Source organism: Lolium rigidum, chromosome 6 (assembly GCF_022539505.1).
Source record: "Lolium rigidum isolate FL_2022 chromosome 6, APGP_CSIRO_Lrig_0.1, whole genome shotgun sequence".
Lineage (NCBI taxonomy): Eukaryota > Viridiplantae > Streptophyta > Magnoliopsida > Poales > Poaceae > Lolium > Lolium rigidum.
In genome coordinates, this window is record NC_061513.1 from 332,477,968 (window position 1) to 332,495,000 (window position 17,033).

General features: G+C 53.7%; 3 protein-coding genes across 3 annotated transcripts; all 3 read left to right on the forward strand.

The window, feature by feature from the left end:
* Positions 1 to 233: 233 nt before the first annotated feature.
* Positions 234 to 1,027, forward strand: LOC124664814 (DNA polymerase epsilon subunit 4-like). Its single transcript, XM_047202248.1, has 2 exons — positions 234 to 434; positions 495 to 1,027. Exons 1-2 carry the CDS (start codon positions 234 to 236, stop codon positions 912 to 914), a joined length of 621 nt encoding a protein of 206 aa, XP_047058204.1. The 3' UTR covers positions 915 to 1,027.
* Positions 1,028 to 2,277: 1,250 nt separating this feature from the next.
* Positions 2,278 to 3,884, forward strand: LOC124659584 (noroxomaritidine synthase-like). Its single transcript, XM_047197427.1, has 2 exons — positions 2,278 to 3,398; positions 3,470 to 3,884. Exons 1-2 carry the CDS (start codon positions 2,278 to 2,280, stop codon positions 3,882 to 3,884), a joined length of 1,536 nt encoding a protein of 511 aa, XP_047053383.1.
* A 511-nt stretch (positions 3,885 to 4,395) lies between these two features.
* Positions 4,396 to 11,678, forward strand: LOC124659624 (noroxomaritidine synthase-like). The gene is made up of 4 exons (XM_047197459.1): positions 4,396 to 4,827; positions 5,541 to 5,642; positions 10,586 to 11,175; positions 11,264 to 11,678. Exons 1-4 carry the CDS (start codon positions 4,396 to 4,398, stop codon positions 11,676 to 11,678), a joined length of 1,539 nt encoding a protein of 512 aa, XP_047053415.1.
* Positions 11,679 to 17,033: the final 5,355 nt, after the last annotated feature.

The window sequence follows — 17,033 nt, forward strand, 5'->3', positions numbered from 1 at the left end:
ACCGTGCGAGCCACGGGCCTGTCGTGGGTTTGTACATATCAGAGAGCGAAAAGATTCTGGGCCCATTCTGGCCACGCAGGCCCACTTCATCAGCCGCAGCAGGTTTTCCTCGGCGCGGCAACCACCGCCGCCGCCATTTTCGGTCGCGCGGGAAAATTCCTCTGTCTCCCCGCCACTTCGCTCCACAATTCAAGCACCATCCCGACGAGATCTGCCATTCCCGAGCACTAACCATGGCTACCGCCGCCGCCGACGAGCACGCCGAGGCGATGGAGCAAGTTAGAGAGGAGGAGCGGGCGGCGGAGGCCGTTGAGGCAATGGAGCAAGTTGAAGACGAGGAGCGGGCGGAGGTCGACGCGGAGGCCCCAGCGGAGGAGGGGGCACCGGCCAGCGATGAAGCGCACATAGAGGCAATGGAGCAAGTTGAAGAGGAGGTCCAAGCGGAGGCACAGGACGAGGTCCAGGCGGAGATGGAGGAGGAGGTCCAAGCGGAGGCAGAGGAGGAGGTCCAAGCAGATGCGGAGGAGGCGGCGGAGGCGGAAGTGCTGAGCACGGTTTTCCCGCTGGGGAGGGTGAAGAAGATCATGCGGCTGGACCGCGACATCAAGAAGGTGACCGCCGAGGCGTCGCTGCTCATCGCCGCGGCCACCGAGCTCTTCCTCGGCTCCCTCGCCGCCGGCGCCCACACGGCCGCCACCCAGCGTGGTCGGCGGGGGTTGCGCGCCGCGGACGTCCGCGCCGCCGCCCGCGCGCACCGCCCCACTGCCGACTTCCTCCTCGACTGCCTCTCCACCGCCGAGGAGGCGCCTCGCGCCGCCCGCTCCGGATCTGATGCCGCCGCCCCAGCAGCAGCACCCAAGCCGCTGCCGCGTGGGACCCGCCGCATCGACGGATTCTTCCAGAAGGTCACCTAGATTTGCGTGTCTCTCTCTATCTGTACTACTCATGAACTGCTTGTCTTAAGTTGTTAGATGTACTCCTATCCTACCTGCCATGTGATGAAACTGGAACCTATGCATTTATCAAATCAAAATTATGCAATTATCTTTGCGCATTTCTTCACATCATACCTTGATTTAGGCTTCTGCAATGCGTATTGGACAGCCAGTTAGCTCCCTGTTACCCTTGTTATCTCATCAGTCGGGGCCTGTTTGAAACAAATGTTCTCCTTTGGGATTTGGTTTGATGCTAAGAGTAAGGGTGTTACTAATTTCTTAGAAGGTTATACAACCACACTTTCTTCAGTGGTTCACTAGGATTTACCCCATTGTTACGGACCTGCTAACCAGAGAAGTTGCAAAAGAAATGATGACACTTCGATTGATGCGTATATCTGTGACAGATTTGGCTGATGTACACTGGCACGAGAATACTTCAACAAGGTTGCCCTTAGCTAATGTCTCTGGTTATTAAGTTAAGTCGTGTCGGTGTGATGGAAACAAGCAGTTCACTTCCCTCTCGCACCAAATAATGATTAGGTTTATTTTTAGTGATTCAGCCGTGACTTGGCTGATGTACACTGGCGTAAGAATACTCCAATAAGGCTGCCCTTAGGTAATACCTCTGGTTAAGAAGTTAAGACGTGTCGGTATGACCCAAATGCGCAGTTCACTTCCCTCTTGCCATGGGATGTACTGGCATCACAAAATTTACATGAGTGTAATCCCACACGTTTTGGGTGTTTGCATGGTGAACAAATCAACTAACAAATCAGAACTAACATTAGTTTTAAGATGTACAGAAATGCTCTTCTCGGAGTCCCAGTTAGTCACTGGTGACTGGTCTAAAGAGGATTATAACCATTCATTCAGTCTTATAAAGATTAGAATCAGAAACAGCAAAAGTTAAATGGTTTTTATGTGTGAGCACATATAACTATGATGGGTCATTGATTCTTCAGTGCATATATAGTCAACATATCGGCACGATTTATCCAGTGACTTACATTAAGTGTGTATTGACAGACAAATGTACAATGTCTAGTTCTTGAGAAGTCAGATTCTGAATAAAGCTGCTTGGGATTTTTTTCTAGAATACGCTGTTTGGGATAGAAGACACCTCTACTCCAGAATTATAGCAGTTATATTAGGACACATGAATGTTGTGAATCATTGCATCCTTAACTCGAGGAAACTGATTAACTATTCCACGGGGAAGCTGCTCATAGGCGGTTTCTTTATATCAGTACCGAAACCATGCATTTGACATTAGCAAGGGGAGCTAGCCTAAATTGCTGTATGCTTTTCTTCCCTCTGCATCTCATAACTGTGTTCAACCATGGGCTTCTTCTGGAGCTTCCTTCTGTCCTACCCTGAGATCTTCCTAGCCCTCGTCTGCTTCTTCTGCCTCTCTCTCTTCCGCTTTGTCCGACAGTGCCAGAAGAGCGCCATCCCGGTGAACTGGCCTGTTGTTGGCATGCTTCCCTTCCTCGTGAGGAATCTGTACCACATTCATGACAAGGTCACTGATATGCTCCGTGAGGCGGGATGCACCTTCAGGATCATTGGCCCATGGTTCCTCAACATGAACTTCTTGGCAACCTGCGACCCAGCCACTGTCAACCACTGCTTCAATACCAACTTCCACAACTACCCGAAAGGCAGTGAGTTCGCCGAGATGTTTGACATCCTAGGTGAGGGGCTGCTTGTGGCAGACTCTGAATCCTGGGAGTACCAACGCCGTGTGGCGATGCAAATCTTTTCTAGCCGTGCCTTTCGGTCCTTCTCCATGTCCACCATCACGAGGAAGGCTGGCACAGTCTTGCTACCCTACCTTGACCACATGGCTAAGCACGGCTCGCAGGTTGAGCTGGAGGGCGTCTTCATGAGGTTCTCGCTTGATGTCTCGTACTCCACTGTGTTTGCAACTGACCTTGACTGCTTGTCTGTGTCTCGCCCGATCCCTCTGTTTGGCCAAGCCACAAAGGAAGTGGAGGAGGGAATGCTATTCAGGCACGTCGTGCCACCAAGCTTGTGGAAGCTCTTGAGGACGCTCAAAGTTGGGAGCGAGAAGAAGATGGCGAATGCAAGGGTGGTGATTGACCAATTCATCTATGAGGAAATCTCGAAGCGGAAGGCACAAGCAGAGAAGGAAAGCCAAGGAGACGTGCTGTCCATGTACATGAAATGGCCAATGGATCCCAGCATGAGTGAGCAGCAGAAGACCCAGTTCCTGCGCGACACGGTGGTGGGGTTCATCTTTGCTGGGAAGGACCTCGTTGCTGTCACACTCACGTGGTTCTTCTACATGATGTGCAAGCACCCGCATGTCGAGGCGAAGATCCTCGAGGAGATCAAGGCCCTGCCGAGCACCACATGGCCAGGGAACCTCTCCGTCTTTGAGTGCGAGACGATCCGTCCTGCTATTTACCTGCAAGCTGCGCTCCTCGAGACACTCAGGTGACACATCATTCAGCTTTGTGTAGCTCCTCCTAACCATCTGACTAACCCATGATGTGCATGTGTTTTAGGCTCTTCCCGGCGACCCCATTTGAGGAGAAGGAGGCCCTCAACGATGATGTCCTGCCAAACGGTACCAAGGTGAGCAAGGGCACAAGGATCATCTTCTCGCTCTATGCCATGGGGAGGATCGAAGGGATATGGGGCAAGGACTGCGCAGAGTTCAGACCAGAGCGGTGGGTTTCGAAGAGCGGGCGCCTTCGCCACGAGCCGAGCTACAAGTTCCTGGCCTTCAATTCCGGGCCCAGGAGCTGCCTGGGGAAGGACCTTGGCCTCAACAACATGAAGATCGCAGCTGCTTCCATCATATACAACTTCAAGGTCGAGCTGGTGGAAGGCCATGCTGTGATGCCTGAAAGCTCTGTGATATTGCACACACGGAACGGGATGATGGTTAGGCTCAAGAGAAGGGAGGCAGCTGCATGATTTTTGCTGCCCTTTGCGCATGAAACTAGGTGCGGGATTACGGGGTGGAATGGATAACACAAAATATTGTAGTGATTGGTCTGATTGTATTTTAGTTATTTTCATGTAGAATTGTATCCATGTATTTACAAAGAATATGCATCTTATATGAACATCACTATTCACTGGAGTAGTTACTGACAATTACATTGAATTTTTTTTTCTGTTGAATTGACCCTCCTGGCCTGTCTCAGTTTACTACACTGTCCATTTTGAATGATCCATCCAAAAAATTATTCAAACGTAGCTCAACTTAATTCAACAGATCATGACTGCCTGCTGTATGCCTCTGCGTGGAGCTGATGGCATGATATTATAATTGATCAATTCTGTTACCAATGAAGCACGGTGCACACCTATATATACACCATAAGAGCAGAGAACAAAGAACAGCCAAGCCTGCTTAGTCCATTAAGAACAGAGAATATCTCCATGCCATTCTTCCCTCTGCATCTCGTATCCTTGTGCAGCCATGGGCTCTTTCTGGAGCTTCCTTGTGTCCTACCCTGAGGTATACCTATCCATCAGCTGCTTCTTGTGCATATCCCTCCTCCGCCTCATCCGGCGGTGCCAAAAGAGTGACGTCCCAGTGAACTGGCCTGTCGTGGGTATGCTTCCCTTCCTCTTGAGGAATCTGTACCACATTCATGACAAGGTTGCAGGTTTCCTCCATGAGGCGGGGTGGAACTCCATGGTCTTTGGCCCATGGTTCCTCAACATGAATTTCTTCGTGACCTGCGACCCCGCCACTGCCAACCACTGCCTCAATGCCAACTTCAAGAAGTACCCGAAAGGCAATGACTTTGCCAAGATGCTTGATTTCCTGGGTGGTGCGATCCTTGTGTCGGACTTTGAGTCCTGGGAATATCAGCGTCATATGGTGATGGTCAACCTTGGCTCCCGTGTATTTAGTGCCTGTTTGTTTGGGCTGCAGCTGAACAAAAAGCAGCTGGAGCTGGTAAGATCTGAGAAGCAGCTGGAGCTGGATGGCTGGTCAAATGTAAAATTGCTGTTTGGCAAACTGCATCCAGCAGCTGGAGCTGGATGGCTGGTCAAATGTAAAATTATTGTTTGGCGAACTGCATCAAGGACGGCTGGTAGATTGGTCAAATGTAAAATAGAAAATAATAACAAAAAATATTATTTTCCTTATTATTTAATAATAACAAAAATATTATTTTCCTTATTATTTAATAATAACAAAAATATAATTTTCCTTATTATTTAATAATAAAAAAATATTATTTTCCTTATTATTTAATAATAACAAAAACATTATTTTCCTTATTACTTTCTATTTAAAAAGATTTTACTATAAAATATTAATTAACTAAGAATCTAAATTTTTTCTCAAGATGCAAAAAATATATCATTTTGGGCTAAAGGAGCGATGGGGGATAACACAAACTTTTGGGCTGCTATTGTATACCGGTTCGTTTTGTAAGTGAGAAGCCACGGGAAGCTGCGGGAAGTACCCCGGAACGTGCTTATGGGCTTCAAGTGTAAATGTGAGAAGTGCTTGTAGAAGCCCATACCTAGAAGTTAGGTGTTTGTCTGGGCTTGTGCTTTTAAAGACCCAAAAGCAGTAAAAGCTCAAGCTCGAGCCCAAACAAACAGGGCCTTAGATCCTTCGCCATGTCCACCATCACGAGGAAGGCCAGCACGACCTTGTTACCCTACCTTGATGACATGGCTAAGTTCGGCTCGGAGGTCGAGCTTGTTAGATTATATGTTTCGGTTAAGTTAGACTTATAACGCAAGCTAGGGTTTTAGGCTTAGTCGGTTGGCTCTACTATTTATATCCCTTGTACCCCAAACAGTTTTGTATCAATTGTGAGACATAATACAATCTTACATGGTATCAGACTAATCGATCCTGACCTATGGCGCCGCCGCCTAAGCCGCCACCGCCGCCGCCTGGTTACTTCGACCAGCAAGCCAAGGCCGCCGCCGCCGCCGAGGTCTCGGCCTCTTCTACCCATCCCACGGCTACTCCTCTCTCCTACACAGACACCATAGCCGATGTCACCCCCTTCATACCTATTACTTTCGATCTTGCCCAACACAACTACTACCATTGGCGCCACCTCTTTGAGGTTCACCTCGGGCGCTGCAACCTCCGTCATCACATCGCCGCCGACGCCGCCCCTCGTCCTGACGACGCTCGCTGGATCACAGATGATCTCGCCATCATCCAATGGATCTACACACGCGTGTCCACGGAGATTTTCAATCTCGTTTTCCGTGAGGCCGCCACCGCCGCCGCCCTTTGGGCGTCCCCGCGCCGGCCTCTTCCAGGACAACGCCGACGCCCGGATCAACAACCTCCACTCCGCGATCCGCAACACCCCTCGGGGGACTCCTCGCTCGGCGTCTACTCGTCGGCGCATCCGGACGATGGCGGATGAGCTCCGCGAACTAGGCGATCCCGTGCCCGATCGCCGGCTTATCAACATCCTTCTCCAAGGGCTCGGCGACCGGTTCAAGACTCAAGCGGCCATGATTCCCTTCATGCAGCCTCGCCCTTCCTTCAAGGAGATCCGGTCCCCGCTGCGCGAACGCCGATGATGACCTCACACGGCGGGAGGCGCGGCCTCACGTCTTCGCCGCCTCCACCCGGCCGCCCCTGCTGCCTACTCCCGCACCGGCGAGCCCGACAAGCCAGCCCACCGCCGCGGCGGGACCCCGGTACCGTTTCCGGCCTCGGCCGGGCAGCCTCCTCTCGGGCCGGCGTCCCGGCCCCAACTACAAGGGCAAGAATCCGATGTGCCGGCCGCCGCGATCCGCCACTCCTCCGGCCGCCTCGATGCCCGCGCCAGCACTCGCCGCTCCTCCCGCTTGGCGCCCGCCACCGGCGGTACCGATGCCTCGCGCCGGCACTCGCCGCGCCGCCTACCCGGCGCCCTCCTCCCGATCCCCGGACCGGCATGGTTCGGGCTTGGTCCATGCCCCGGGCGGCCCCTCTCCGATCGGCGCTCCTCCGGCCTACACGGGTGCTCGGGCGCCGGGTCTTCGCCCCCACACCGGTTCCCCTGGACTCCTCGGTCAGCGCGCCTCGCCGAACGCCTACCACGCCGCCCCGGCCTACTACGACGGGGGATGCCATACATGCCATATCGGCACCCCCGACTGTTTCAGCCTTCGCTCGTCCTCATGCCGCCTGCTCCAACCGCCTCGCTGCATCAACCGACCTCCGCTCCTTCACCGAGCCGGGACCAATCTGCGTTCTTGCAGGCCATGAACAACTTCGCTGCCCGGGGAAACTCATGTATGGACTGGATTTTCGATTCCGGTGCTTCTAGTCACATGTCACGCTTCTAGTAATATGCTTCGTCAAATTTTTCCACCACACCACTTTCATCCATAGTCCTAGGAAACGGCACTACTATACCTATATATTGCACCGGCCAAACCACCATACCTACACCCACCAAACAACTCCTACTACGTGATGTCCTTATTGCACCCGCGCTAATCAAAAACTTAATTTCGTTCGTCGGTTCACCCGTGACAATCTTGTTTCTATGGAATTTGATCCGTTTGGTTTATCCGTGAAGGACTACCGGACCAAAGCGGAGATCGCTCGGTTCAATAGCTCCGGCGACCTCTACACTCTCCATGGCGCCGCCACCCACGACCCACCCACCTCCATGGCGGCGTCCGTCGACCTCCGGCATCACCGTCTCGGCCACCCCCACCACGCTACCTTGTCTTCTATACTTAGCGAATTTTCAATAAATTGTAATAAGGATAGTCATAATACCTCCATGTGTCCCTCTTGTCGGCAAGGAAAACATGTTCGCTTGCCCTTTAGTTCCTCTACTACTGTTAGTACCTTTCCTTTTGAACTTTTGCACTCGCGATTTATGGACATCTCCCCATACTAGTGTCTCCGGCTTTAAATATTATCTAGTCGTTCTAGACGACTTCACACACTTTGTCCGGACTTTTCCTTTACGCAACAAATCAGACGTACACACCATTTTCCTAAACTTTCAAAAATATGTCGCCACACACTTCTTTCTTCCCATTAAATTTATCCAATGTGACAACGGCAAAGAATTTGATAACTTTCAAAACCGAAACTTCTTTCTTCAACATGGCATTCTTCTCTGATTTTCATGCCCATACACTTCACCTCAAAACGGCAAGGCAGAACGCTCGCTTCGCACAATAAACGACATCATTCGCACCCTTTTAATCCACTCCTCAATGCCACCAAAATTCTGGGCCGAAGCCTTACGCACAGCCACCTACTTACTTAACATCCGGCCTCACAAGTCCAATACAAACTCTACACCATTCTACTCTCTTTATCTTAGTCATCCCAACTACTCTGAACTTCGCGTCTTTGGCTGTCTTTGTTTTCCAAACACTGCCGCCATCTCCACCAACAAACTATCACCTCGCTCCATTCCCTATGTCTTTCTAGGATACTCTGATGAACACAAGGGTTATCGCTGCCTGGATCTCGTCTCTGGCCGCGTCCACATCTCTCGGCACGTCACTTTTTCCGAGCATATCTTTCCTTTCTCCACACGGACACCCTCCCAAACTCCCATTGACCCATCGCCTACCCTACATCATCCCATAGCTCACCCCGCTAGGTTTCCTCACTACTACACCGCTCCTACCGCCACCCCAGTGCCCTCCTCGCCTGCCGCGGCGGTCCCTTCGGTCGACTCCACCGCCGCGACGGCCGGGTCGGCTGCTTCCTCTGCCGAGTCCGCACCTCCACCCGATACACCCATCTCCCCCGCCGCTCCTTCTCCACCTATTCCACCATCTTCGACGTCTGACTCATCCGCTGCGCCTGACGTCGTTGTTCATCCCACTCCACCTCTACCACCCCATGTTGTTCCTACCCAAGCTCCCACAAATGATCACCCAATGCGCACTCGGGCCAAAACGGGATTTCACGTTCCAAAAGGGCCGCGTCTCAATCTTCATGCCACCACTTCTCCGATCTCCCCCATCCCTAAAACATACAAAAGTGCTCTTCTCGATCCTAATCGGGCTGCCGCTATGCGTGATGAGTTTTCTGCTCTCATTCACAATGATACATGGCGCCTTGTTCCTCGCCCTGTCGGTGCAAATATTGTTTCCGGCAAATGGGTTTTCCGCCAAAAATTTCTCTCCGACGGAACTCTCTCTCGCTACAAGGCTCGCTGGGTTTGTCGTGGTTTCTCTCAGCAGCACGTCATCGACTACGACGAGACCTTCTCTCCTGTTGTCAAGCCTAGCACTATTCGCACTGTTCTTAGCATCGCCACTTCCTCTTCTTGGCCCATTCACCAACTCGATGTCAAAAATGCCTTTCTTCATGGTGCTCTCCAAGAAATTGTTTATTGTCAACAACCTTTAGGCTTCGAAGACTCCTCTGCTCCCGATCATGTTTGTCTCCTTCAAAAATCTCTTTATGGTCTCAAACAAGCCCCTAGGGCTTGGTTCCAACGTTTTTCAACTTACATTCAAACAATCGGTTTCACTCCCTCTCTCACCGACACCTCTCTTTTTGTCTATCACACTTCCACACACACAGCTTATCTTCTTCTTTATGTTGATGATATCATTCTCACTTGCTTCCACTAAGACTTTTCTTGATCATATTATTACACTCGCTTAACTCTGAATTCTCTATGACTGATCTTGGTGTGCTTCATCATTTTCTTGGCATCACCGTTACACGTGACTCTAATGGTCTTTTTCTTTCCCAACGTCAGTACATTCTAGATCTTCTCAACCGCGCAGGCATGATTGACTGTCAGCCTGCTCGTACACCTGTTGACACTAGCGTCAAACTCTCTGCTGATGGCGAACCATTCTCAGACCCAACTCTCTACCGTAGCATTGCGGGTGCACTACAATACCTTACTCTAACACGCCCAGAAATATCTTATTCTGTCCAACAAGTCTGCCTATATATGCATGATCCACGAGTTCCTCACTACAATCACATGAAACGCACTCTTAGATATCTAAAAGGAACATTACATTATGGCCTTCACATAAACACCACTTCACCTACCAGTTTGACAAGCATACTCCGATGCGGACTGGGCTGGATGCCCCGACACTCGTCGGTCCACGTCCGGATACTCGTGTTTTTATGGGTAACAATTTGCTTTCATGGTCTTCCAAGCGACAGGTTACGGTTTCACGCTCGTCCGCGAAGCTGAGTATCGAGCTGTTGCACATGCAGCTTGCTGAGACGAGTTTGGCTACGACAGTTGTTGGCTGAACTTCATCGTTCCATCCAGCAGGCCACTATTGTTTATTGTGATAATATTTCAGCGGTTTACATGTCCAGCAATCCAGTTCAGCATCGGCGGACAAAGCATATTGAGATAGATATTCACTTCGTCAGGGAGAAAGTTGCTTTGGGCCAAGTTCGAGTTCTTCATGTTCCCACTACAGCGCAGTTCGCCGACATCTTTACCAAGGGACTGCCAACACAGCCATTTCATGACATTCGTTTCAGTCTCAACGTGATTGAACCCCACGTTGACACTGCGGGGGGATGTTAGATTATATGTTTCGGTTAAGTTAGACTTGTAACGCAAGCTAGGGTTTTAGGCTTAGTCGGTTGGCTCTACTATTTATATCCCTTGTACCCCAAACAGTTTTGTATCAATTGTGAGACATAATACAATCTTACAGAGCTGGAGGGCGTCTTCATGAGGTTCTTTCTTGATGTCACGTACAGCACTGCTTTTGCAACTGACCTTGACTCCTTGTCTATGTCTCGCCCGATCCATGCGTTCGGCCAAGCCACAAAGGAAGTGGAAGAGGGGGTGCTGTTCAGGCACATGATGCCACCATGGTTGTGGAAGTTCTTGAGGGTGCTCAATGTCGGGAGCGAGAAGAAGATGGCGAATGCAAGGGTGGTGATCGATGGGTTCATCTTTAAAGAGATCGCCAAGCGGAAGACAGAGGGGAACAAGGAAAGCCAGGGAGACGTTCTCTCCTTGTTGATGAAGTGGCCCATGGATCCCAGCATGAGCGAGCAGCAGATGACCCTGTTCTGGCGTGACACGGTGATGGCATTCATCTTCGCCGCGAAGGATCTCGTTGCTGTCACACTCACGTGGTTCTTCTACATGATGTGCAAGCACCCGCACGTCGAGGCGAGAATCCTCAAGGAGATCAAGGCCCTGCAGAGCACCACGTTGCCAGGGAACCTCTCGGTCTTGGAGGGTGACATGCTCCGGCGTGCTGTTTACCTCCAAGCTGCGCTCCTAGAGACACTCAGGTGATACAGCTTTCACCTCCTCGATCTTCTAGCCCCTCCCAACCATCTGATCGACTAACCCAGGCACCGGATGTACTGTTTCTTTCAGGCTCTTCCCAGCGGCCCCATTCGAGGAGGTGGAGGCCTGCGCCGACGATGTCCTGCCAAATGGTGCCAGGATAAGCAAGGGTACAAGGATCGTCTTCTCGATCTACGCCATGGGGAGGGCTGAAGGGATATGGGGCAAGGATTGCCTGGAATTCAAGCCGGAGCGGTGGGTATCGAAGAGCGGCGGTCTCCGCCACGTGCCAGGCTACAAGTTCCTCGCCTTCAACTCCGGGCCCAGAAGTTGCGTGGGGAAGAACCTTGCCTTGAGCAACATGAAGATGGTAGCTGCTTCCATCATTTACAACTTCAAGATGGAGCTGGTGGAAGGCCATACCATGATGCCTCAAAGCTCGATCGTACTGCACACAAGGAACGGGGTCATGGTTAGGCTCAAGAGAAGGGAGGCAGCTGCTTGATTTTTACTGCTATCTGTCCTTACATTGCTGGGTTATGAATCCATGCATGGGAGATGGACCATGACATATGCTTGTTGTGTTTGAGATTAGTTGTGTGATGGACAGCTTATTTTTAAGTAAATTTGTTTGCAAATGTTTCATGTAACAATGTACTGTATCAATAAATTCCATTGTATCTTACGTGTATCTACACATAAATAGTGCTTCTGTCCGGTACAGATCTCTCCTTGCAAAGTTGAGTAAGAAAAATAATTCTTGGATCCTGCTCTATTATTTTAATTCAGTTATATGAGAATGGATCTGGATCATCAAATGCCCCAGCTCAGAGGCTATTCATCAAATCATTCGTTTTCTTCGCTTTCAAAGCAAGCGTTGGCTTGCGACACTGATTTTTGGGACGGATTGACTGACGTCTAATAAAAAAGTATATAGATGGCATAAGAGATGCATTACTGATGGAATACGAGAGAGTGAGAGACACATGCTATAAAAATTATACATATATATGCGGCAGATCCAGGATATTTCTGGATATTTCTGGATGCATTAACTGTTTCAACCACGGGCCCAGAAGCTGCCTGGGGAAGGACCTTGCCTTCAGCAACATGAAGATGGTTGCAGCTGTTTGATTCGTACTGCTATCTGTTCTTACTTTCTTGGGTTGTATATGCACATGAAACTAGATAAGAATCCATGTGGGATGTGTAGAAGGAGATGCAATGCTCGATGTATTGATCGGATGCATATGGCGGTACATATATAGGCCACGTCCTCGACTATACAAGGAAGGAGGCGGGCCCAATAGTAAATACAAGGATATGTATCGCTATACAATAACTACAGAGGATACACATCCAGATATACAAGATATGTATCTCAACACCCCCCGGCAGTCGAAGCGTCGCCTGGTCGAACGCATAGACTGGACCGGAACTCCTCAAAAGATGTTGTAGGGAGACCCTTGGTCATGATATCCGCAAATCGTTGGGAGGTGGGCACATGAAGTACTCGAATGTGTCCAAGCACCACCTGTTCCCGAACAAAGTGGATGTCCAGCTCAATATGCTTGGTGCGGCGATGGTGAACCGGGTTGGCGGAGAGGTAGACGGCGGAGACATTGTCGCAGTAGACCACGGTGGCTTTGGCGACGGGACATGAGAGCTCAACGAGGAGTTGCCGCAGCCAGGAGACCTCAGCAACCGCGTTAGCAACAGCCCGGTACTCCGCTTCGGCGCTGGAGCGAGATACCGTGGGCTGTCGCTTAGACGACCAGGAGATGAGCGAAGGGCCGAAGTAGACGCAGTAGCCAGACGTGGAGCGACGCGTGTTGGGGCAGCCTGCCCAATCGGCGTCCGAGTAGGCGACAATGTCCGTGGCGGTGGAGGCGTGGAGAGAGAGACCGAAGTCCATGGTACCACGAATGTAGCGGAGGATCCGCTTGACCGCAGCCCAATGAGGATCCCGCGGAGCGTGCATGTGAAGGCACACCTGGCTGAACAGCATACCGCAGCTCGGGGCGAGTCGGGGTGAGGTACTGCAGGGCACCGACGATGGAGCGGTAAGATGACGCGTCCATGGCCAAGGAACCGTCTGTGGCGGAGAGTTTGGACTTCGTGTCGACAGGCGTGGCCGCGGGTTTGCAATTAAGCATACCGGCGCGGTCCACGAGCTCATGGGCGTACTTGCGCTGATGGAGGAAGAAGCCGTCGGTGCGACGTACGACCTCGATGCCGAGAAAGTAGTGCAGAGGCCCCAAGTCCTTGAGGGCAAACTCAGCGCGAAGACGGTCGGTGAGCTGGCGCAGTAGGTCCGTGGAGCTGGCGGTTAAGATGATGTCGTCGACGTAGAGCAGCAGGTACGCGGTGGTGGCGCCGTTGTTGTACACGAACAGCGATGCATCGGAGCGGGTGGAGCGGAAGCCGAGTTGGTGAAGAAACGCTGCGATGCGCTGGTACCGGGCGCGTGGGGCCTGCTTGAGCCCGTATAACGAGCGCGAGAGCAGGCACACATGGTCGGGGTGGGCGCCGTCGACGAACCCGGTGGGCTGTCGGCGGAAGACCTGCTCCTCGAGATGGCCATGAAGAAAGGCGTTGGAGACGTCCATCTGATGCACGGACCATGCGCGGGAGACCGCGAGCTGAAGAACGGTGCGGATCGTCCCGGGCTTGACAACCGGGGCGAAGGTGTCGGTGAAGTCGACGCCGACGCGCTGGCGAAAACCACGAACCACCCACCGCGCCTTGTGGCGGTCGAGGGTACCGTCTGAATGGAACTTGTGCTTGAAGACCCACTTCCCGGTGATGACGTTGGCGTGAGGGGGCGGGGAACAAGCGTCCATGTCCGGTTCCGCTGCAGGGCGTCGAACTCATCATGCATGGCCGCAAACCACTCGCGGGTCGCGGAGAGCAGCCCGGGCAGAGGTGGGCATAGGCGACGGCGTGGCTGGTGAAGCCGCGGAAGTCGACGCGGTGCAGACGTACTCGTCCGAGGGGTACCGCGTGCTCGGGACGCGAATCCCCGCACGGGCGCGCGTGAGGGGGCCCGTCGCCGGCGGTGGAGGAGGCGGAGGCGGGGCCGGAGGCGAAGCATCGCCCGAGCTGGGGCTCGAGGGCGACGCGGTCGAGGGCGCAGATGACACGGCGGTGCCCGAGGCAGTGCTCGAGGGCGATGCGGGCGGTGTCGAGGGCGAGGCGGCGGCGCCCGAGGCGGGGCTCGAGGGCGCCACGTGTGAGCCCGAGGCAGGGCTCGAGGGCGTCACGGAAGGTGTCGCAGCTGTAGTAGAGGGAGCACGCGGAGGCGCTGCCGAGCCAGGGACCTCCACCAAGGTAGGGCCACGACGCCGCGGACTGTCAGTCGCGGGAGGAGAAGTCCTCACCTGTTCCTGTGCAAAGGGAAAACAGTGTTCATCAAAGTACACGTGCCGGGATGTGATGACGCGGTGAGAGACCGGATCATAGCAACGGTAGCCTTTGGTGTTAGCCGGGTAACCGAGAAAAACACACGGAATGGAGCGAGGTGCGAGTTTATGAGGGGTGGTGGCAGCGGTACTAGGGAAACAACGACAACCAAAAATGCGGAGACCGTCGTATGAGGGGGTGAGCCAAACAGGAGGTTAGGTGGTGTGTAATTCCAGCGAGGGCGACACGGGCGTAGGTTGACTAGGAGGGTGGCGGTGGAGAGGGCGTCCGGCCGGAACCGAGGGGGCATGTGGGCGTGGAACAAGAGGGTACGGACGCAGTCATTAAGGGTGCGTAGGACGCGCTCGGCGCGGCCGTTCTGGCTGGGAGGTGTATGGGCAAGTTAGGCGGAAGATGGTGCCGTGGGTGGAGAGGAGGGTGCGGATGGTGGTGTTGTCGAACTCCTTGCCGTTGTCGGTTTGGAGGGCGAGGATGGGACGACCGAACTGTGTAGACACATAAGAATAAAAGGCGGTGAGTGTTGAAGCGACATCGGATTTCTTACGAAGAGGAAAAGTCCGGACAAAGTGAGAAAAATCATCGAGAATAACAAGATAATAAAGAAAACCAGAATGACTCGGTATAGGGGACGTCCATACATCACTATGAAGTAATTGAAAAGGAAGAGATGCAACTGTGGATGAAGTACTAAAAGGAAGCCGAACATGTTTGCCTAGTCGGCAGAGCGTCACATGAGTGAGCCGCCATTTTATTACATGAAAAAGAAAAGCCTCTCATTATTTGGCGGAGCGAGGTGGAGCTGGGATGGCCAAGACGAGCGTGCCAAAGGTCGACGCCGGCAGAGAGCGCCCGAGGTGCAGCGTGAGTGGAGGGAGACGGCTGAACGGGGTACAGGTCGCCGGGACTCTCACAGCGGTGCAAAACCATCCGGGTACGGGCGTCCTTTACAGAAAAACCAAACTCGTCAAATTCCACAGTTACAGAGTTATCGCGAGAAAGAGTTTTGACGGAAACTAAATTCTGAACAAGATGTGATTAAACTAAGACATTATTAAGAGACAATGGTGTGGAATTAGAGGGAAAAGGAGTGGAGCCAATATGGGAGATGGGAAGACCAGCACCGTTACCGACGATGATGCGAGAGGAAGTGGATGTCGGAGATGAAGTGGAAAGGTTACCCGGGTGAGCAGCCATGTGTGCGGAGGCTCCGGTGTCCATGAACCAGTCTCCACCGCCAGGGTAAGCGCCCGGCGAGGGGCGTGCCGAAGGGCGGTGTACGGCGCGGGGTCCCGGTGGGCCGTCGGGGCCTGCGGCATCATGCTGCCGTAGACGGGAGCGTAGGGCAGGCCGGCGGGAGCCTGCGGTGGCGCAGCGAGGAAGGCTCGGTGCGTCGGCGGACGGGGGCCGACGGTGCCGGGGACGGGGGGGGGCGCGGAACGGGCATGGTGTAGGCGTGCACGACCCCCGTCCGGGGTTGTGTCCGCCCGCCCACGGCGGAGTGGGGTGTGAGTACCCGGGCGCGGACCGACGATGCCGGGGCCGCCGTTGTGGCCACCGCCACGGCCACCACCACGGCCACGGCGACGGCCGCGGCCACCGCCCCTCCTCCTTGGTGCTGTTGCGGCTGAGGCGCGAGTGTGGAGGGGCGGGGGTGGGCGCCGGTGGAGCTCCTCCGCCATGAGGAAGAACGCCGTTGCCGCTTGCCCATAGAGCGGTGTGGACCGCCCGGTGCGCACACCCTTCGGCCCGGCGTTCCTCCGGCCGGAGGTAGTCGACCGCCCGCTCGAACGTAGGGTTGGTCATGAGGGTGAGGTTGGAGGCGGCGTTGCCGAGGTCCTCGCCGAGGCCGGCGGTGAGGGTGGAGAGGAGGAGCTCGTCGCCAATCCGGAACCCAAGGTCCCGGAGCTCGTCGGAGATTGCCTTGAGGCGCGGGCAGTAGGCGTCCAACGTTTGATCGCCCGGGGTGTGCCGAAGAATTCCTGCTGCAAAAAGACAACACGTTGGAGCTTGTTATTGGTGAAGAGGCCGTTGATCTTTCCCCACACCGTGCGGGCATCATCGCCTTCCCGAACGACGGTCTTGAAGATGTCCGGCGAGACGGTGAGGAAGAGCCGGCGGATGATGGTGGCGTCGATGGCCAGCCAGTCGGCGTCGCAGGCGAGGAGGTCGGCGGTGCCGTCGATGTGATCGCGCAGGTTGTACTCGCGGAAGAGGAGGTAGAAGTATGTCTTCCAGGCGAGGTAGTTGGCGGCGGTGGTGGACAGCTTGACGGGGACATGGTCGGTGATGGCGACGGCGCGAAGCTGGCCGGGGTCGGGGATGGAGGAGTCGGCGAAGGGGTTGGAGCTAGGGGTTGACATGATGAGGAAGGGGAGGCGGCGCGCGGCCCGGGAGAGGGAGGAGAGGCGGCGCTGCTAGGGTTTAGGGGTTGGGGGAG